The sequence below is a fragment of the Bufo gargarizans genome, chromosome 1 (genome assembly GCF_014858855.1).
Source record: "Bufo gargarizans isolate SCDJY-AF-19 chromosome 1, ASM1485885v1, whole genome shotgun sequence".
Taxonomy (NCBI): Eukaryota; Metazoa; Chordata; class Amphibia; order Anura; family Bufonidae; genus Bufo; species Bufo gargarizans.
The window spans coordinates 144,716,078-144,738,631 of NC_058080.1; the positions used below are offsets into that span (position 1 = coordinate 144,716,078).

The 22,554-nt window shown below is 45.7% G+C and overlaps 1 protein-coding gene across 2 annotated transcripts; it reads left to right on the plus strand.

Annotated features, from left to right (window-relative positions):
- The first annotated feature begins 11,917 nt into the window (after positions 1–11,917).
- On the plus strand, positions 11,918–21,039 carry LOC122939229 (multifunctional protein ADE2-like). Of its 2 annotated transcripts, none has more exons than XM_044295374.1 (10): positions 11,918–12,023; positions 12,264–12,295; positions 15,188–15,385; positions 16,179–16,357; positions 18,042–18,221; positions 18,311–18,424; positions 18,899–18,982; positions 19,393–19,573; positions 20,497–20,655; positions 20,817–21,039. In XM_044295374.1, the coding sequence occupies exons 2-10, from the start codon at positions 12,280–12,282 to the stop codon at positions 20,981–20,983; spliced, it is 1,278 nt and encodes a 425-aa protein (XP_044151309.1). In that variant the 5' UTR covers positions 11,918–12,023; positions 12,264–12,279; the 3' UTR covers positions 20,984–21,039. The 2 variants fall into 2 exon arrangements, with proteins under 2 accessions (XP_044151309.1, XP_044151238.1); XM_044295303.1 differs by having other exon boundaries at positions 11,924–12,023; positions 12,260–12,295.
- The last annotated feature ends 1,515 nt before the right edge of the window (positions 21,040–22,554 follow it).

Consider the following 22,554-nt stretch of genomic DNA (forward strand, 5'->3'; position numbering starts at 1 on the left):
GTGAGGGGTTTAGACTATATCAGTTCGGTGTGTGTTGGGCCGTTCACAGCCATGACAGTGCCAATGCCTTCACGTAACACAGCGGTCATTATGTATTAACTGGCATTGCAGCACAACTCTTATTGCTCCTGAGGAAACGTGGAATGTTATATCCACGTAGAAATGCGTGGAGCATATGAGCAAATGTATTATGGAGGTAGAGCTCACTAGGCAGGGCAATAAGCAGTTATACTAATCCGCTGCCTTACACTGAGTTTTCTTAGGCTAGTTTCACACTAGCGGCAGGGGACTCCGGCAGGCTATTCCGACGGGTAAACAGCCTGTCGGATCCATCCTGCTGCTAGGTCACGCGTGCCCCGGGACTGCCACTTCATCCCCACTGACTATCTCTCTATACAGGAAAGACAAAAAAGGCAAGAAGGGGGAGGAGTGGCCCTGTATGTGAAAGATAGCATGAAATCTAATTTGATACAAGTTAGCGAGACCAATTTAGAGTCAGTTTGGGTTACCTTGCAGCTTGATAATCATAAGGTAACTCGTGTAAGTGTGATATATAGACCACCTAGCCAAGTCAAAGAATTAGATGATCTACTAGTTGAGGAAATAGCTAAAATGACATTGAAGAGGGAAGTTATCATTATGGGAGACTTTAATCTTCCTGATGTAAACTGGAAAGCCAAAATAGTTAGTTCTGCCAGGAGTACAGATATTCTAAATTCCCTACTGGGATTATCTCTACAGCAAGTAGTTGAGGAGCCAACCCAGAAGGAGGCCATTATAGATTTAGTATTCACAAATGGGAATTTGGTAACTGATATTACTGTAGGGGAAAGCTTGGGATCTAGTGATCACCAGTCAGTGTGGTTTACTATAAGTACAGTGACTGAGTCAGACCACACAAAAACAAAAGTTTTAGATTTTAGAAAAACTGACTTTTCTAAAATTAGATTAGTGGTATACAAGTCCCTATCAGATTGGAACAGTTTCAATAGAGTCCAGGAGAAATGGGACTACTTAAAATTGGCACTATTAAAAGGGAACAGAAAATTGCATTATGCTTGTCAGCAAAAGCAAAAAAAGGAAGAGACCACTGTGGTACTCAGCAGAAGTGGCCAAAATCATAAAAAAAAAATATAGCATTTAGTAATTATAAAATTAAAAAACGAGGATGACAGGCAAATTTATAAGATTAGGCAGAGAGAGGCCAAACAAGTTATAAGAGCTTCTAAAGCACAGGCAGAAGAGAAATGATCTCAGTCAGTGAGAAAAGGTGATAAGGCATTCTTCAGATACATACAGTAAATGAAAAAAGGAAACTAAAATAAGGAATTACCAAATTAAAAACAAAAGAAGGAAGGTATATGGAAGAAGATAAAAAACTAGCTGACTGCCTCAATGAATACTTCTGTTCAGTTTTTACAAAGGAAAATGAAGGAAAAGGACCTCAGTTAGGAAAGAAGACTAATGAATCTTTTGATGCATGTGTCTTTACAGAGAAAAAGGTTCTAAGTCAGCTGTCTAAAATTAATACAAATAAGTCACAGGGGCCTGATGGGATACACCCAAAGCTATTAAAAGAGCTCAGCGGCGAACTAGCAAAACCATTAACAGATTTATTTAACCAATCACTGGCAACAGGAGTCGCCCCAGAAGATTGGAAATTGGCAAATATTGTGCCCATTCACAAGAAAGGTAGTAGGGAGGAATCAGGGCAACTATAGGCCAGTAAGCCTGGCATCAATAGTGGGGAAATTAATGGAAACCATACTTAAGGAGAGGATTGTGGAACATCTAAAATTCCATGGATTGAAAGATGAAAAACAGCATGGGTTTACTTCAGGAAGATCATGTCAAACTAATCTTATTGATTTTTTTGATTGGGTGCCTAAAATAATAGATGGCGGAGGTGCAGTGGACATCTCTTATCTGGACCTTAGTAAGGCTTTTGATACTGTCCCACATAGAAGGCTTATAAATAAATTGCAGTCTTTGTGCGTGGACTCCCATATTGTTGAATGGATGAGGCAGTGGCTGAGGGACAGACAACAGAGGGTTGTAGTCAATGGAGTATATTCAGACCATGGTCTTGTTACCAGTGGGGTACCTCAGGTATCTATTCTGGGACGATGTCATGCCCCTCCTGACTATGTGCGGAGGTCGGCCAGAATAGCAGCACGAGTTTAGTGTTTTGTTTTGGAGCTGTGCTGGATCCGCCTCTCATCAGGTGCACTGGGTGGGGTGATTAGTTTAAATAGCACTCCATGCCAGTGTTCTGAGCGGATTATAGGAATCACTTTGGTCTTGGAAGCTAGGAAGGAAGTTTGTCTGTTCCAGCTCAGAAAGTTGAGTGTGGTTTCAAGTTTCGTTGTTTGCGGTCTTGGTTGTTTTGTGTCATCTCTCCCATCCAGGTTCTGTGCGAGCAGGCTGCTCCTATTTCCCCTCTTCAACATCTCAGGGAATTTAGGGTGTTTCAGCCCAGGCACGGGGACACATCATACCTACCACCAAGGTCTGCATGTGGGCTGAGCAGTGCAGGCAGAGCAGACTCCTCACAACAGAATCCGGTAAGCGAAATACGCACCGTAAATTTATATTATCTGTAAGACGTTACCACACATGAGGCGCTGTGTTTTTTGTCTTTTTTCTTGTTTCTGAGCAGTGCAGGGAGAGAGGTCAGGGATTAGCTAGGAGGTGACCCTTCCCCTGCCTCTCGCCTAGAGCCTGGTTGGTGGTTTATCTGTGAGTCTGAGTGCAAGTCCACAGTGACATTATAATCCTCCTTAACTTTGACTGTCATTGCTCAGTGGTTTTGAGATGGCGTCAATTGAAGCATTAGTTGACCGCATGCAGGGGCTATCCCTAGAGGTTGTGGAGCTACGTGGTTCGGTCACACGGTGTCAGAATGCTCTGGCATCTGGTGCAGGTCAAATTTGTGTGGAGCCTAAAGTGGCTCTCCCTGATCGATTTTCAGGGGGTACGGATGACTTTATCCGTTTTAGAGAGTCCTGCAAATTGTACTTTCGGCCACGTCCATCGTCGTCAGGTGATGAGAGTCAGAGGATAGGTATAATTATTTCTCTGCTTAAAGGGGACGTGCAGTCCTGGGCCTTTTCTCTGCCACCTGGTTCTCGGGCCCTCCGGTCGGTGGAGGAATTTTTTAAGGCTCTGGGATTAATCTACGATGACCCAGACCGGGTCTTGATGGCAGAGTCGAGATTACGTGATTTGTTCCAGGGGGAACATACTGCAGAGGCTTACTGTGTTGAGTTTAGGAGATGGGCTACTGAATCAGGTTGTTTTTTCCTGAGGGCCTGCGATACAAGGTGTTCAAGGAACATCACGATACTGTCCTTGCTGGACCATCCTGGTGGTAAGTCCACCTGTGATCTAGTGTCCTGGAAGTTCTGGTGGCCAGGGTTACGTGACAGCTTGTGAAACCTGCGCTCGGTCAAAGGTTGCTCATACTCGACCGGCTGGTTCACTTCTTCCATTGTTTATTCCGTCTCGTCCTTGGACGCACTTGTCTATGGACTTTATTACGGATCTGCCGAGTTCCTCCGGGAGAACAGTGATTTTGGTGGTAGTTGACCGTTTCAGTAAAATGGCTCACTTTATATCACTAACTAGTCTGCCTAACGCTAAGACTCCTGTGCAGATTTTTGTGGATAATATTGTGAAATTGCATGGTATTCCTTCGGATGTGGTCTCTGATAGAGGCACCCAGTTTGTCTCCAGGTTTTGGAGGGCGTTCTGCTCTCGGCTTGGCATTCAACTTTCATTCTCTTCGGCTTTTCATTCGCAGTCGAATGGTCAGACAAAGCGTACTAATCAAAACCTGGAGACCTACTTGAGGTGCTTTGTGGCTGAGAATCAGGAGGACTGGTCCTCATTCTTGTCCTTAGCAGAATTTGCGTTGAATAACCGTAGGCAGGAGTCCACGGGTAAGTCACCATTTTTTGGCGCATGCGGTTTCCATCTTCAGTTTGGTACCTTTTCTGGGACTGGTTCCTCTGGGATGCCAGAGGAGGAGAGATTCTCTTCTGCCTTATCCTCCATCTGGCGGATAATTCAAGGGAATTTGGAGAAGATGGGTAAGAGGTATAAACGAATGGCTGACAAGAGACGTGTGACTGGTCCAGACCTGTGTGTGGGTGATCTGGTGTGGTTGTCCACTAAAAATATCAAATTGAGAGTGCCATCTTGGAAACTGGGTCCAAGATTTATTGGTACGTATAAAATTTCTGCGGTGATCAATCCTGTAGCGTTTCGGCTGGATCTTCCACAGACTTGGAGGATCCATGATGTGTTCCACAGGTCTTTACAACAACAAAAAAAGTGAAACAGGTGGAACCATCGCCATTGCCTCCTTCTCCTGTTCTAGTCGAGGGAAACTTGGAGTTTGAGATCTCCAGGATTCTCGACTCTAGAATACTTCGGGGTTCCCTTCAGTACCTGGTGCACTGGAGGGGATACGGCCCTGAGGAGAGGATGTGGGTTCCGGCGCTGGATGTCAACACCAGCCGACTGGTGAGGGCTTTTCATAGATCCCATCCGGATAAGGTTGGTCCGGGGTGTCCGGAGGTCACCCGTAGAAGGGGGGGTACTGTCATGCCCCGCCCTGACTATGTGCGGAGGTCGGACAGAATAGCAGCACGAGTTTAGTGTTTTGTTTTGGAGCCGTGCTGGATCCGCCTCTCATCAGGTGCACTGGGTGGGGTCTTTAGTTTAAATAGCACTCCATCCCAGTGCTCTGAGCGGATTATAGGAATTACTTTGGTCTTGGAAGCTAGGAAGGAAGGTTGTCTGTTCCAGCTCAGAAAGATAAGTGTGGTTTCAAGTTTCGTTGTTTGCTGTCTTGGTTGTTTTGTGTCATCTCTCCCATCCAGGTTCTGTGCGAGCAGGCTGCTCCTATTTCCCCTCTTCAACATCTCAGGGAATTTAGGGTGTTTCAGCCCAGGCACGGGGACACATCATACCTACCACCAAGGTCTGCATGTGGGCTGAGCAGTGCAGGGAGAGAGGTCAGGGATTAGCTAGGAGGTGACCCTTCCCCTGCCTCTCGCCTAGAGCCTGGTTTGTGGTTTATCTGTGAGTCTGAGTGCACGTCCGCCGTGACAGACGACCCATATTGTTTAATATCTTTATCAGCGAAATTGCAGAAGGCCTTGATGGTAAGGTGTGTCTTTTTGCTGATGACACAAAGATTTGTAACAGGGTTGATGTTCCTGGAGGGATACACCAAATGGAAAAGGATTTAGGAAAACTAGAGGAATGGTCAAAAATCTGGCAACTAAAATTTAATGTTGATAAGTGCAAGATAATGCACCTGGGGCGTAAAAACCCAAGAGCAGAATATAGAATCAGTGATACAGTCCTAACCTCAGTATCTGAGGAAAGGGATTTAGGGGTCATTATTTCAGAAGACTTAAAAGTAGGCAAACAATGTCATAGAGCAGCAGGAAATGCTAGTAGAATGATTGGGTTTATAGAGAGAGGCATTACCAGTAGAAAGAGGGAGATGCTCATGCCGCTCTACAGAGCACTAGTGAGACCTAATTTGGAGTATTGTGCGCAGTACAGGAGACCATATCTCCAGAAGGATATTGATACTTTGGAGAGAGTTCAGAGAAGAGCTACTAAAATAGTACATGGATTGCAGGATAAAACTTACCAGGAAAGATTAAAGGACCTTAACATGTATAGCTTGGAAAAAAGACGAAACAGAGGGGATATGATAGAAACTTTTAAATACATAAAGGGAATCAACAAGATAAAAGAGAAGAGAATATTTAAAAGACGAAAAACTGCTACAACAGGACACAGTTTTAAATTAGAGGAGCAAAGGTTTAAAAGTAATATCAGGAAGTATTACTTTACTGAGAGAGTAGTGGATGCATGGAATAGCCTTTCTACAGAAGTGGTAGCTGATGGTGAGCGCGGTGACATCAGCGCAGGTCAGTCAGTTTTTTCTTATGTGCATGCAAAACGCATTGCACTCGCGCGGAAAAAACTGAGCAACGCAACGCTTTCAAAACTGACTGAAATTGCGTTGGCACTCGCACGATTTTCCCTGATCGCAAACACAACGCATCTGGACCTAATCCGGACACGCTGAAAGGGGTCTAAGACCTTCGCTGGAGTACTTCGATGCATGCGATGGAGCATTGTCCTGCATAAAAATTAAGATTTTCTTGAAAGATGCAGACTTTTTCCTATACCACTGCTTGAAGTGTGCACAGTACTATCAACAGTGTACATAGTACCATTAACAGCAGTTTACATAGTACCATTGTCCGTAGTGTATACAGTATCAGGCATCTTATCATCACCAGCAGTGTACACAGTATCATCACCAGCAGTGTAGATGGTACTAGCACAGGCAGTGTACATAGTAGCACCATAGTAGCATCAGCAATGTACATGGTACTATCACCAGCAGTGTACACAGTATCTTCACCATCAGATGGTACTATCACTAGCGGTGTACATGATATCATCACCAGCAGTGTACATGGTACTAGCACAGGCAGTGTGCACAGTACCATTATTAGAAGTGTACATAGTAGCATCAGCAATGTACATGGTACTATCACCAGCAGTGTACACAGTATCTTCACCATCAGATGGTACTATTACCAGCGGTGTACATGATATCATCACCAGCAGTGTACATGGTATCATCACCAGCAGTGTACATGGTACCATCACCAGCAGTGTACATGGTACCATCACCAGCAGTGTACATGGTACCATCACCAGCAGTGTACATGGTACCATCATCAGCAGTGTACATGGTACCATCACCAGCAGTGTACATGGTACCATCACCAGCAGTGTACATGGTACCATAACCAGCAGTGTACATGGTACCATAACCAGCAGTGTACACGGGACCATAACCAGCAGTGTACACGGTACTATCACCAGCAGTGTACATAGTACCGCTATCAGCAGTTTACACTGTACCATTGTCAGCAGTGTTGTTGTTCGTCCATCGTTTTTGATGAGGACTTTGACATCTGATAGATAGATCTTCAGCCATTAGTGATGTTTCTTAGCTGGCTAATAAGGCTTATGTTAGCATTCAATGTTTTGTTACATACTGAACAGACAAATATAGGCGTTTTTGTTTTAGCATTTGCATTTCTAGCTCTGTGTTTACGAAGTGTATGCTTCTCCTGTGCTAGGATTGTCCTTCTGTATTCATATGTCTGGCAACCCTGATGGATCAGGGAACGCCATGTATAACGATCATGCATCAGAGATTCCCACGAGGTGATGTTGATATCCAGGGACTTGAGAGAGGCTTTCAGTGTATCTTTGTATCGCTTCTTGTGCCCCCCATGCGATCGCTTACCCTGGGACAGCTCTCCATAGAAGATCTGTCTAGGGATGCGATGGTCTGGCATCCTTTCGATGTGGCCTGCTCAGCACATCTGGGCTTTCATCAATAAGGTGTAAACTGATGGTAAGCCTGCTCTGGAGAGGACTTCTATATCTGGCAAATTATCCTGCCACTGGATCCTCAGGATCCTATGGAGGCAGGCCATGTGAAAGTGGTTCTGCTGTCTAGCATGTCTTCTGTATACTGTCAAGGTCTCACTAGCATACATCAGGGTGGTTAATACTACCGCCTGGTAGACTTTAAGCTTTGTAGCATGGCTTAGGCCACGGCGGTCCCACGCAATGGTCCGCAGTCTGCCGAATGCAGAACTTGCCTTTGCAATTCTGCAGTTGACCTCGATGTCAATTGTCACTGCACGGGAGAGGGTACTGCCAAGATACGTATATTGATCCACTGCATGCAGCTTTTGTCTTTTCACTGTGATGGTAGGTTCTTGATATTGGTCTTTTGGAGCTGGCTGGTACATCACTTCAGTATTCTTTGCGTTGATGATGAGGCCAAAGTTGTCACATGCTGCTGCAAATTTGTCCATACTAGCTTGCATTTCCTGTTCTGATTCCGTATTAAGGGCACAATCGTCCGCAAAAAGAAACTCACGAAGCACAGTCTCTTTTTACCTTGGTGACAGCCTGGAGTCTTCATAGGTTGAACAATTTCCCATTGGTTCTATACTTCAGATTGATTCCCAGTAAACTGCTCTGAAAGGCATCTGACAGCATGGCTGAAGACATTATGCTGAACAGGGTTGGTGCGGGCACGCACTCTTGTTTCACGCCATTTGTGACAGGGAAGGCCTCTGAAGATTCACCATTGCTCAGGACACGAGCCGCCATACAGTCATGGAATTGCCATACCATCAGGATGAATCTGGGCATCCAGACTTTGACATAATGCGCCATAAACATTCACGACTAACTGTGTCAAAAGCCTTGGTAAGCTCTATAAAGCTGGTGTATAGTTCACGATTTTGCTCCTGACATTTCTCCTGGAGCTGTCGAGCTGCTAATATCATGTCCATCGTGCCACGCTCTTTGCGAAAACCACACTGAGTCTCAGGTAGCAGACCCCGTTCCAGGTGGTCAATCAGATGATTGAGGAACATTCGTGCCAAGATCTTGCCTGCAATTGATAAAAGCGACATTCCTCTATAATTATTGCAGACTTGTCTATTTCCTCTTATAGAGGTATACGATGGACGCGTATTTCAGTTCCTGAGGTATGGAACCTTGATTCCAGAAAGACTGGAACCATTGGGTGAGTTTTTCAACAAGCACTGCACCACCAGCCTTATAGACTTCTGCCAGAATTCCATCAGATCCTGGAGTTTACTCTGTATAGTCCTGCGAGCGTTGATAAAAGCATTTTTCTTTGTACTTGACGACGGGTCATTTTGAAGAGCATGGTGAAGGCAATGTTTTTTGGCTAGCTAGTCTCAATCTCTTTATTGCTTTCATCAAACCAGTCCTGTCCTTTCCTGCATGCGGGTCTAAGAGCCTTAAGCGCAGACTAATGCAAGATGTTCCGGAAACATTCCTAGTCCTTCTCAGCACTTTAGCGTATTTGCAGGTTTGTGAGTTGATTGTCAAGATCTTTTACCAATGAGGCTGCTATATTGGGATTTGCCAATGTATTGACATTAATCTTCCTTATCACCACTCTGTTTCCCTGTGGCCGCTTCTTAGGTTTGATGTGGATATTTAGTTTAGAGATGATGAGTCTATGGTCAGTCCAGCAGTCAGCACTCGGATGGCCTTAGTTACTCTTACATCCTGTATGTCTTTCCTCCGCACTATGACACAATCAATTAGATGCCAGTGCTTGGAGCGTGGGTGCATCCAGGACGTCTTTTTGCAAGTAGGTAGACGGAAGATGGTATTAGTAATGACCTAGTCATGAGCAGCACGTCTTCAATAGTAACAGACCATTGCTATTACATTTGCGGATTCAGTTTTTGCCAATGACGCCAACCCAGGTGGAGTGATCGGATCCCACTCTCGCATTAAAATCACCAAGTAGAATCATTCTGTCAGTGTGCTTCACAGATTAAAGTAGGGCATCGAGATCATTATAAAACGTGTCCTTTACTTCATCAGGATTTGTCATTGTGGGTGCATAGGCACTGATCAGCGTAGCTTGTTTTCCACGTAGAAATGGAAGTTGCAGTGACATGAGCCAATCATTTACATCCTTAGGAAGGTTGGCATGTTGGCGAACAAGATGATTCTTAAACGCAAAGCCAACTCCAGACTCACGACGTTGGTCACTGCCACATCCACACCAAAAGAATGTATAGCCGCCTCCTGTTTCTGTGAGTTGACCTTCATTTGCTAAGCGAGTTTCACACAGGGCTGCAATGTCTATGTCAAATCTTGCAAGCTCTCTAGCTACCAGATCTGCTGTTCTTTTTGGGCAATCTGCTGATGGGTTGTCTTGAAGCGTATGTACATTTTGTATTTCGACAGCATAAAATGGGATTACCTCCAGCCGTGGTAAGCTGGATAGGGTTTGGAGATAAGCAACAATGTTTAGGGCACCTTACACCTAGCCCCTACCTCATACTACGGAGGTGAGCAGTGTTATCCTAAAGAGGGCTGCTCAGTCACTCAGGTAGACGCCGAATCCAGCTGTTGCTTCGTCAGCATGAAGACGACCATTAGACCTGCAGGTCCGCGTCCATAGCTCCCAGTGATTACCACACCTGCTGCTTCATCGCTCGCCTATCGCCACAGGACTTTGAACTGGTCGAGATGTTAAGAATTGCGTGTGAATTGGATTTAAGTGAGGGAGAGGTGCGCAGAGTCAGCCTCACTCTCTCTTCCCAGGCTGCATCTTGCTCCAATGGTAGGACAAAAGTCGAGACGGTTGGAAATGGGCTGGGCGCAGTGGTTGACCAGGGCTTCTTTTGTGTCTTGGCGTGCTCTTAGCGTACCACATCGCTTGCAGATACTGCCTTCATGACCGTTGGTCCTATTTAGTAGCTCTCATCTGCTCAATCCGCCAGACTCTGTCTTCACATGCTCGGGATAGACAAATCCCTCTGATAACGAAGGTCAATGACCCGGCGGCTACTCTCAACCTGGTTTGGCCAGCCTGTCGAAGCTGTTGCCTGGGGTGTGGCCGCTGCGCATGTTACAGCTGCTAGGAGCCACAGGTGAGAGCTGAGTGTCAGGTGGGGACCAAAGGTGTACGAGCTGCCCTAAAAAGAGCACGACATGCCCTCCACCAGAGAACACTGAACACTCATCAGCAGTGTACACGGTATCATCACCAGCAGTGTACATTATACCATAACCAGCAGTGTACACATGGTACTATCACCAGCAGTGTACATGGTACTATCACCAGCAGTGTACAGGGTACTATCACCAGCAGTGTACATGGTACTATCACCAGCAGTGTACAGGGTACTATCACCAGCAGTGTACAGGGTACCTTCACCAGCAGTGTACACATGGTACCATCACCAGCAGTGTACTTGGTACTAGCCCCAGCAGTGTACATTATAGCATCACCAGCAGTGTACATTATACCATCACTAGCAGTGTACACAGTATCATCACTAGCAGTGTACATGGTTCCATAACCAGTAGTGTACACATGGTATTATCACCAGCAGTGTACACATGGTACATACTATCACCAGCAGTGTACATGGTACTATCACCAGCAGTGTACATGGTACTATCACCAGCAGTGTACTCGGTACTATCACCAGCAGTGTACTCGGTACTATTACCAGCAGTGTACTCGGTACTATTACCAGCAGCAGTGTACATGGTACTATCACCAGCAGCAGTGTACATGATACTATCACCAGTTGCTGTGTACGTGGTATTGTACTAGCCCCAGCTGTGTACTCGGTACTATCACCAGCTGTGTACTCGGTACTAGCCCCAGCTGTGTACATGGTACTATCACCGGCAGTATATACATGGTACTAGCCCCAGCAGTGTACATGGTACTATCACCAGTAGTGTACAGGGTACTATCATCAGCTGTGTACTCGCTACTAGCCCCAGAGGTATATACATGGTACTATCACCAGCTGTGTACTCGGTACTAGCCCCAGAGGTATATACATGGTACTAGCCCCAGCAGTGTACATGGTACTATCACCAGCTGTGTACTCGGTACTAGCCCCAGCAGTATATACATGGTACTAGCCCCAGAGGTATATACATGGTACTAGCCCCAGCAGTGTACATGGTACTATCATCAGCTGTGTACTCGGTACTAGCCCCAGCAGTGTACATGGTACTATGATACTATCACCAGCAGTGTACATGGTACTAGCCCCAGCAGTGTACATGGTACTAGCCCCAGCAGTATATACATGGTACTAGCCCCAGCAGTGTACACAGCGCTATTGTACCAGTACCCTCAGTGGACACAACAGCAGCATCTCCCCACAGAACTTTCGCGGCCTCCGCACAGCGCTGTTACTCCGCCCCTAGCGGCCATTCTCCTGACGATATGCTAATAAATATTTGGAGTCAGTGTGTGATTGGTCGGCAGCAGTGGGCGGGCCCAGGGCCTTCCTTATTGGGACGCTCCCCGCTCGGTCAGGTAGTGCTGTGGCGTCCTCCTCAGCCTGCGGCTCGGCTCCTGCTTAGTGGCGGTAATAACATCATGTCGCCATGTGCTTCTCCCCCTCATGTCTGCCATATAGACCGGGGGGCTCGGCCGTTATCCTGGGCCTACAAATACAAGTGGCCCTCTTTACAGGAGTAGCACTACAACTCCCATCATGCCCTGTCAGCTCTGCATACCTCCATGCTCGCTTTATTAGATGTTAGTGATGGCGCCGGCTTCATGTGGTTTAACCCTTGTGTTTCTGTTTCTGTTTGTGTTTAGATAGACGGTTCCTAAAGAAGATGGAATCCACTGGAGGTAAGTGTCCGGGACCTGGGGAGCACGTGGTGCCCCCGCGACCATCCTGTCATGTGACCTGGGGGGGCAGATCGTGAGGTGTCTGTGACTGACAGCCCAGTGTTCAAGGGGTTAAAATCTGGTCAGGAAGGTGGGCACCATTTGTGTCCCTCCAGGAGGCAGGCTCTGTCACCCGGATCAACCCTTCCCTCCGGGCACATAGCCTGGTAGGGTTGATGATGCTGACAAAAACGATACCTTTCTTTCTGCTGTTGGTGGAGAAAAATGAACTTTTAAAAATATGCAAATGTACATGTGCATTCACTGCTAAATCTGCAATGTTTCTTTTCTTTGCATGTACATTTAGGGCCCATTCACACAACTGTATTTATTTTTGTCCGCATCTGTTCCGCAATTTTGCAGATCGGATGCGGAGCCATTCATTTCAATGGGGCTGCAAAAGATGCGGACAGTACATAGAATGCTGTCTGCATCTGCACTTCTGTTTGGCAGGTCAGCAAAAAAGATAGCACTTGTCCCCCTCCTTCCCCCCCCCCCCCCCCTTTTTTTTTTCTTTAATGAATGGGTCCGATCTGCAAAATTGCAGAACGGATGTGGAGAAAAAAGTCGTGTGAATGGGCCCTCACAGGGACGGACACTCTGATCCACAAAATGCAGAACGCTGACGGCCGGCATCTGTTTTGTGGTTGTGTGAATGAGCCCTTATAAGGAACCTGTTACAAGATTAGAGGTGATTAGACCACCAGCCTGTCCTTCCGAGGTCTAGTGGTCCAAGGATGTCCCTGTTCTACAGTTATGTAGTCAAGTGTCCAGTACCAGCAAAGTGGATGAGAGTTTGGGAGTTCTCATCCTCACGCTATGTACAAAAAACACTGAGGAAAAAGGTGCATCATTGAGGATACGAAATCCGCAGTGTGAAGATTTACAGTGGGTTTCACCCTTTGCAATGGAGCGGGTGAAATCTGCTGGATTTTCCGCATGTAATACCTGCAGCTTGGCTGTGGAAGGGCAGCAAGATCCACAGGGAATCTCCTGCTGACACTTGGGAATCCAGCCTCACTATTAGGCTCCATTCACACATCCGCAATTCCATTCCGCATTTTGCGGAACGGAATATTGCGGGCCCATACATTTCTATGGGGCCGCAGATCCGGAATTGCAGACCCCCACTTCCGGGTCCGCAACTCCGATCCTTAAAAAAATAGAACATGTCCTATTCTTGTCCGCAATAGTGGACAAGAATAGGCATATTCTCTTAGTGCCGGCAAAATGCGGAACGCACGTTGCCGCTGTCCGTGTTTTGTGGATCCGCAAAACACACACGGATGTGTGAATGGACCCTTACCTGAGATGAGTCTGGTGGCTGCAAAGGACAGAACACCTCCACTGTGCCTGTGCTGAGAACTGTTGAGCAATGTGGGGGCCTCATGAATGTGGAGTTTGGACCCCTCTAAAATCTATCCCTGATCCATAGAGGATACTTGCTGTGTCCCACTCACCGCTCTATGGATGTGTCTTCCAGCGACATGTAAATGTATAGCCCCAGATTTACCGGCAGTCAGGCAATCAGTGGTTGGAAGTATGAGCATTATACATTAACGGCCTCATCCACATGATGTGTGTACGGTATTCTGCACTCCGCCACATACAGACCTGGTCCTTGTACCATCCGCATTTTTACTTCCACATCCGTATGTCTGGTCCGCCAAAAGGTTGTCTGCAAAACACGGACCACAAACCCATAGAAGTCAGTGGGTCTGCAAAAAAAAAGTGTACATGATTTGCAGATCCATAATTTGCGGACCTCAAAACGTATACGGTCGTGTGCATGAGGCCTAAAGCAACAGATGCCAGATTAAAGGGGTTGTCCAGGTTCAGAGCTGAACCTGGACAGCCCTCCATTTTCACCCAGGCAGCCCCCCTCACATGAGCATCGGAGCAGTTCATGCTCCGATGCTCTCCTTTGCCCTGCGCTAAATTGCACAGGGCAAAGGCATTTTTCTGAGTTCCGGTGACGTACCGGGCTCTCTGGGGCTGACAGGAACCCCAGTGACGTCACCGGCACTGATGGGCGGGATTTGGCTCTGCCCTAGCCAGTAAAACGGCTAGGGCAGAGCTAAAGCCCGCCCCTCAGAGCCGGTGACGTCACCGAACACACTGCTGGGCGGAAGTTACCGCCCGGCAGTGTGTTATTGAAAACACAAGAGCCCGTGCCCTGCGCGATCTAGCGCAGGGCACTGGAGCGCATCGGAGCATGAGATGCTCCGATGCTAGGCTCAGGGGGGCTGCCGGGGTGAAAATAAGGGTATGTCCAGTTCAGCTCTGAACCCGGACAACCCCTTTAATGTGACCTATCTTGTGTATCTTTTGTAACTGATGACTTATCCTCCTGAGGCCCGATTTCCCCTGCACTCCTGTGTGCTTTGCGTTCTTCTCACTGCTTACCCCGGGCCGGTGACCTCACAACCATTGGTCACAAGGCCTAGGTGTAGCTCAGCCCTGTTCACTTGAATGGCACCTAGGCCTTGTGACCGATGGTATTGACGTCACTGGACAAGGGTAAGCAGCGAGAAGGTGTTTTTGAACATCTGTTAGGTGGGGTTGTCGGACTCCCACCGATCAGATGCTGATGACCTATCCAGAGAAATAAAATTAATTCATGGAACAAAGAAAAACAACTTCTGCTGTTATTTTTGCATACTATTATTACGGATGGGGACCCTATCCACAGCACCCAAGGAGGCAGGTGGCCACAAAGTCTGGCTAATACTATCCAGAGATAAGTCATCAGTTACAAAGTGTCGCAATACGGCTTGACAAATAATTGGATCGTTGTCAATGTGCAAAATTGACCTTTCTGTATGTTAATGGGTCTCTTTCTTCCCCACTAAGAACTGAGACTTGGCAAGAAGCTAAATGAAGGTAAAACTAAAGAGGTGTATGAGCTCCCGGATCACCCCGGCTGTGTGCTCATGCAGTCCAAGGACCAGATCACTGCTGGGAACGCAGCCAGGAAGGACCACATGGAGGGGAAAGCTTCCATCTCAAACAAGACGACCAGCTGTATCTTCAAACTGCTGCAAGAAGCTGGTAAGATTAAAGTTCTCCTTGTGGGGTGCAGTGCCAACTTTCATGGCACAATAGTGTAGCTATAAGCCGGATCTGAGGCTGTCTGAAGGACTGGGCATTCTGGAGAGTGAAGGTCTTCTCGTCCTGTATTGAACTGTTCTCATGGGTTCTTAGTTTCCTCTTTACGTGGCTTGTATGATTTCTGTGTCAGAAAATGTTTCTAGTTGTCTAAAATGGTGACAAGCCAGGTAACAATTACGTGCTGGAAGCATACTATTAGCTTATGTGTCCGACACGGGACAATTCCCTCACATTACCTATGCATGGACACCTAGCAAATAAGCATTGCTTATCTGCTGACAATCCAGGGGGGGGGGTATGGTGTGTGTTCTGTATTCTCTACGCTCTAGTTTTCTCTAACGCTGGGTTCAGACCTGAGCGTTCTGAAACGAGCGCTCTGTATGCGCGATTGTACGGGCGTTTACAATCGCGCATACAGAGACAGGCGTGCACACATTGTCGCGCGTTCCCGAATATCTATGTGCGGGAACGCGCGACAAACGCCCCAAAAAAAGCTCAAGCACTTGTTTGAGCGTCGGGCGTTTTACAGCGCGATCGTACGCGCTGTAAAACGCCCAGGTGAGGACCATTCCCATAGGGAATCATTGGTTCTTGCCTGTTGAGCGTTTTACAGCGCGTAGGAACGCGCTGTAAAACGCTCAGGTCTGAACCCAGCGTTAATGTTTTTGCAGCTTGAGATCAGATGGTAAATTTTATACTAACTTTTTTTTATTTTTTTTACCCTTTTCCTCAGGTATCAAGACTGCATTTGTAAAAAAGTGCAGTGCCACTGGATTCATTGCCACGCACTGTGAGATGATCCCGATAGAATGGGTGTGCAGGAGAATAGCCACAGGCTCCTTCTTGAAGAGAAATCCTGGGGTCTCTGAAGGATACAAATTTTATCCCCCCAAAATTGAGATGTTTTTCAAGGTTTGCTTTAAGGCTCTGCACTCATGTGATGCTCTTGTGACTTGGAGGACACGTCCTCAGTGAACTGAAAATGTTCCCCACTAGTTGGTGAACTCCATCACTCTTTGTTTGAGAGAGAGATCTCTAATCAAGTTTAGTAAAATTTGATTCTGCTGCTTTGCCAAATTTTGCCAAAGAAATCCACTTTGTTAGTCACAAACTGAATTTCTTTGTAAGTAGTAGGTCCGATGACGGTGAGCAGCAATTGTACCCCTGAGATGCCTCATTCATAGCTGATTGCGGCATCTGACAGTAATAATATAGTGTCAAATTTAAAAGCAAGCTGGCAGAGGCTGGCCTGTCCTGAGCAGATGGATCAGGTAATTTTTTTTTTATTTTTTAATACAGTATTTCAGATTAAATTGGTTCGCTACTGCGAAGCACAAAGAAATTCTGCTTCGTGACTAATCAAATTTATCCAGAAATTCGGATTGAAGTTGTGGACTTCGATCGACTCATCACTATCTGATCAGTGGCGGGTTCTGACACCTGGTACAGACACCAATCAGCTGTTTGAATATGCAACTATGCCTTGAGCGTAGTAGCCTCTTCACAGCTCACCAAGCACAGTTCTGTACATTGAATGGGATTGAGCTGCACCCTAGGCCTTGTGACTCGTGAATGTGACGTCACTAACCTAGGAAGAGATCACTGTGCTCCTTAGAGTGCTACAGCCTCTTCAAACAACTGTTTGTGGGGTGCCGGGAGTCAGACTCGCAACGATCAGATGTTGATGACCTAGTCTTATGATAGGCCTTCAGAATTAAACTCCGGGAAAACCCCTTTGAGAAATGTCACGTCATCCATTGACAGTGAACTGTGGAGACCACCCACTGAGCAGTTCAATAGTATTGGCTTGATGGAGGTAGGGCTACAGGAAAAAAAGACTGCACCTAAACCAGTGAAGAAGTGACTAAAGGGTGATATACACGACCGATCCAGGATCCTGTTTGTCGCTGCATCTCTTGGACTGGCTGCGGCTCTCTTGACCTTAACGGATTTCACTAGGGTCCATTTAGACGTCTGTAGTTCAGGGTCCGTGTCCGTTCTGCTATTTCGCGGGACGGATGTAGGCCCATTCATTTCAATGGGACTGCAAAAAAATGCGGATGGCACACAGTGTGCTGTCCGCATCCTTAGTTCCGTTCTGCGCATTTCTATCACAAGGCCGGCCACGTGCGGTCCGCAAAACGCTTGCGGACATCTAAATGGACCCTTATAGTGGTTTATGACAGTCAGTTCCTATCAGATCACTGGTCTATTGCAGTGTACTCACATGATGTGCGATAGACCCGCTATCTGATGGAACTGACTCTATCATAACACTTATTATGCAGTCAGTTCGGGTCTTGGAGATGTGGGGGATATACAGACTATGTTTCCTGGATCAAGCATGGTTGTGTGAATCGGTTCAGTGAAGAAATAATGTGTTCTATTAACATCTGCTTCTCTGTAGACTCTTTTATGGTTGCCCCTTCCACAGTTTAGTCTCTATATCATGGTGCATATGCAGACATTGTATTATCCGTTCCTTTTAGGGAAGGTGGATGGTGAAGCAATAAATGAATCTTTTACTCAGTCTTTTTATTATGCCCTTTCTATCTCTTCTGTGTAGTTGTGAAAAACAAATGTTTTTTTATTTTAGGATGATGCCAATAATGACCCTCAGTGGTCTGAAGAACAGCTGATAGCTGCAAAACTAAATGGTGCTGGACTTGTAATTGGGCAGGCAGAGGTTGACATCATGAGCCATTCCACAGTGGCCATCTTTGAGATTCTGGAAAAAGCATGGTCAACCCAAGACTGCACCCTAGTGGACATGAAGGTGATGGGGTGGGAGGTGTAGTGCTCTGCTTTCTTTGTCACTACTTTATCCTGTCCTTGTTTGAATTCATACCTTTTTCCTAAACTTAGATTGAGTTTGGTGTTGATGTGACCAAAAAAGAAATTGTCCTTGCCGATGTGATTGATAACGACTCTTGGCGTCTATGGCCCGCAGGAGATAAGACCCAGCAGAAGGATAAACAGGTATTTATCATATTTCCAGCATATAAACTGATTGGAAGTTAAGCGAGGCCATGTAGTGACCAGAGCTTGTGTTGTCACTTCTTTATGTTTGTCCATGCCACAATGAATAGAGCATGTGAACAGAAGGTCCTGGTTTAATGTTCTCTGAAAGGTACTGCCCCACATGGTGGCTTCACTGCAGAAAGTCCTAATTTCTGTGTGTAAATGTAGCCGATTTCACCCATTTTATTGCACACTGTGAAATCTTCATAAATTGGCGCCCATCGAGGTATGTGCGGATTTTGTGAATCCGTTCTACAGTGTGTAGATGAGTAAAATCTCCAGTTTCCTGCTTCTGTAAAAGCTGCAGGTTTTTCACATGCAATTCACCTGTGGAAAATCCACAGCATTTACGCCATGTGTGGCCATACCCTAAAGACTTGACTAAGATGGAAATGTTGTAGTTCATTCGCCACTTGTGGTTTCTGTCTCTAGACTTACCGGGATCTAAAGGAGATTACTCCAGAGGCTATGCAGATGGTGAAAAGAAACTTTGAATGGGTTGCGGACAGAGTGGAGGTAACTTCTTCTAGACGTCCTGCTTGGACATTGAGGGAATTCATCTTTTCATATAAAACTGAGAACACTTGTGTTTGAGTGGGGGGCAGCAGATCTTCTGTTCGTGAGGTTGTCTGCTGGAGGGCAGTTTCTTGTCGTAGAAATGATTAATGCAGTGGCAAATGATTTTTATGCATCTCCCAGGATTAAAGGTAACCTACACTCTTAAACAATTTTATTAAAACCTATTCAAAATTGCATATAATGGATTTTTGTAATATACTTTTATTCATTTTTTTAAATTCTTTTTTTCTAATGAAATGGCCACCCGAGTTGGATTTATGCGTTGTAGCTCAGTATGATAGAAGTGTGCCGTATCTGACTGTAATTGGCATTTGGTTAATATTTTCGTAATAATTGTATTTCCTCAGCTCCTGCTGAGAAGTGAAAGCCAAGGAAGAGTCGTTGTGTTAATGGGGTCAATTTCTGATCTAGCGCACTGTGAAAAAATTAAGAAGTCGTGTGCAAACTATGGCATTCCCTGTGAACTGAGGGTGACGTCTGCTCACAAAGGACCCGATGAGACTCTGAGAATAAAGTCTGAGTATGAAGGTAAGATCTGCACTAGCCCCCTAACGATGACTACACAGAACAGGGGCCATAAAACAGCTTCTGTAGTGCTGGACCTGAAGCTTAATTTCATACATAGGGGCCAAAGAACTATATAAAAAAATATATATATAATTTTTTTTATATATATTTCATGAAATGTAAGCGGAGGTGATAATTTCCCAACAAAGTGCATGAGTTCATGCGTAATAATTTCTGTGGGGCCATGCGCATGTCCGTCCTCATCCACAGATCTGTGCACACATTCCTGTGTGTAGTTTCAGAATAACTTTTACTATTGATGAGAGTGAGAAAAAAAAAAAACGCAACGCACATGAAAGATTGGTTTTTCATGGGCTAAGTCTGTTATGGCTTTGTGCATGAGGCCTTGGGCTTCTTGTACACAAGTGTCATGAACCCATAGTATGGCACCCATGCTATAGGCCTACTGTACCAGCAATTTTATTCAGGTCGGCAATTGTACTACAGACCCATAAGGATTCGTGCACACATTGACCATATCTGCAGTATTTTGAAGCAAAAGTCAGGAGTGGATGTGACAAAGTATGTATTTTATATTTTCTGTGTTCCAGATCCAATCCTGGATTTGCCATCATAATGCTAATAAGATCTGCAGATTTAGCAATTGTTAACATTAGTTGTAAATCTATTAACATGGTGCTTCTAGTTGTATGACTGAATTAAAGGCCTGTAACCTATAAAACTGAAACACAATGGGGGAGATTTATCAAACTAATAAAGTAGAACTGGCTGGCTGGTTGCTATGGGCAACTAAGCCAGTTCTACTTTACATCCATTTGATAACCCCTCCCAGTATGTTGACCATTGCCCAGCTAGGAGGTCTTTAGAGTGTCCTGTGGGATGTGTGCTTTTACTGTTGCTATCTAATCTTCTGGTTCTCTTAGGAGATGGCGTTCCCACAGTCTTTGTTGCTGTTGCTGGTAGAAGCAATGGCCTGGGTCCTGTTCTCTCTGGAAACACTGCTTATCCAGTTATTAACTGCCCCCCAGTTACTCCTGATTGGGGAGCACAGGATATCTGGTCGTCTCTTCGAATGCCCAGTGGTAAGGGGATCCTCTGGAAAAATGTTAGTCTTGTATAATGCTCAGAGTCTGACAAGTGACTATATTCTTCTAACGTGTGTGTGTGTGTGTGTGTGTGTGTGTGTGTGTGTGTGTGTGTGTGTGTTTGTTTTTTTTTTTTTTTCCTTCTCTCCCCTGTGCAGGTCTTGGATGTTCAACGGTTTTGTCTCCAGAGGCAGCGGCCCAGTTTTCGGCACAGATATTTGGATTGAACAATCACTTGGTTTGGTCCAAGCTGCGTTCTTGCACTCTGAATACATGGATTTCTCTCAAGCAAGCAGATGCCACGCTGAGACAGTGCAGCATGTAACCTCGCTCCTGATCACATCTTCATTGTACCATTAAAGCTGCGTTTCTTTTCCTAGATATTTGTGTCTTGATTTATTTTCTTCTAAATGTTCTCAGTAATGGAGGTAACGTCAAGGCTGCCATACTTGAGGGTAGTGGATGAACATGCCATTTCTTCTGTAGTCTGCTTGTCCTGTGGAAAATGACCTACTAGAAGCTTCTTCCAGTTGTGATGCTAGACTTGTTAGAGGGCAATGAGAACAATGCATCCTGAATCCTACTGAGTGACCCAATACTAGTAAACAGAGGTAGCCCTAATGAAGTATACAAAAAGCAAAAAAAAAAGAAGGCAGCACTCCAAATGGTGAAGAAAAGTGGACTATTTATTCACCCAACCAGCAGCAACGTTTCAGCTCTCACAATGGAGCCTTTATCCAGCTGAATAAAGGCTCCATTGTGAGAGCTGAAACATTGCTGCTGGTTGGGTGAATAAATCGTCCACTTTTCTTCACCATTTGGAGTGCTGCCTTCTTTTTTTGCTTTTTGTCTACATTTGGGACCTTGGTCTCCGGTGCCCCCAGGAGGATTTTTTTGCACCCGCCCCCATACAAGTTTGTGTGCTGCTTCTTTTCTTTCCTAATGAAGCATAGGTAGCGATAGAGCATTGATCACATGCTAGTTAGCGGGTTTTTCATGTTTGGATTTAATTTTGTTCCGGGACCAGCTTTGGATCTGAAGAAGTGAGACCTTGTATGTACATTGTATTCCATCACTTTGTTCATGCTATGGGTGCTTCTAATGGCTGAATAGAACTAAGTCATGTTCCTTCAGATGGCTTTGAGAACAACAGCAATTTTTAAACTGACAAAAGTAGTGTTGTGTCTTCCCCTCGGTCTAGAATCTGGCTAGATTTCTGGGTCTTAAATGTCTATGTAAGTTTGAACTGCCAGGTGCTACAAAATGTGGACCCATAAGGATGACCTCGCGTGGAAAAAAATCTGCAGCATATAGACCTCCCCCATGTTATCCTATGGCAGGGATCAGCAACCTCTGGAACTTCAGATGTTCTGAACCTACAACTCCCAGAATGCTCCATTCACTTCTATGGGAGTTGTGAGAAGAGCTGAGCATGTTTGCATGCTGGGAGGTGTAGTAATATAACAGCAGCTGGAATGCCGAAGGTTGCTGATACTTGTCCTGTGTTGCACCCGCAACTCATCTAAAGCAGAATGGGGGCCATTTAATTTGACTTCTCATGTCAGGAGCTTTGTTTAGTAAAAAAAAGAAATTGCTGTGCCCCATTTTGTGACTTTTTGAACAAACGTGCCCCTAAATTTTGGTGCACTTAAAGAGGACCTTTCACCTGGAAAAACATTGTGAACTAAGTATCATGACATATACAGTGGCGCCCAGGGATCTCACTGCACTTACTATTATCCTGGGCGCCGCTCCGTTCTCCCGTTATGTCCTCCAGTATGTTTGTTCACTTGGTTATAGTAGGCGGAGACTTAGGGGACTTGGATATAGTAGGCGGAGTCTGACATTGTTCTGCTGGGCGTCTCCTCCTCCTAGGCTGTAGCGCTGGCCAATCGC

Excerpts from the sequence above, each read along its gene's own strand:
- LOC122939229 (XM_044295374.1), top strand. Across the intron at positions 18,222-18,310 it reads GCACCCTAGTGGACATGAAG|ATTGAGTTTGGTGTTGATGT; the intron begins GTGATGGGGTGG and ends TCCTAAACTTAG. Across the intron at positions 18,425-18,898 it reads CCCAGCAGAAGGATAAACAG|ACTTACCGGGATCTAAAGGA; the intron begins GTATTTATCATA and ends TTCTGTCTCTAG.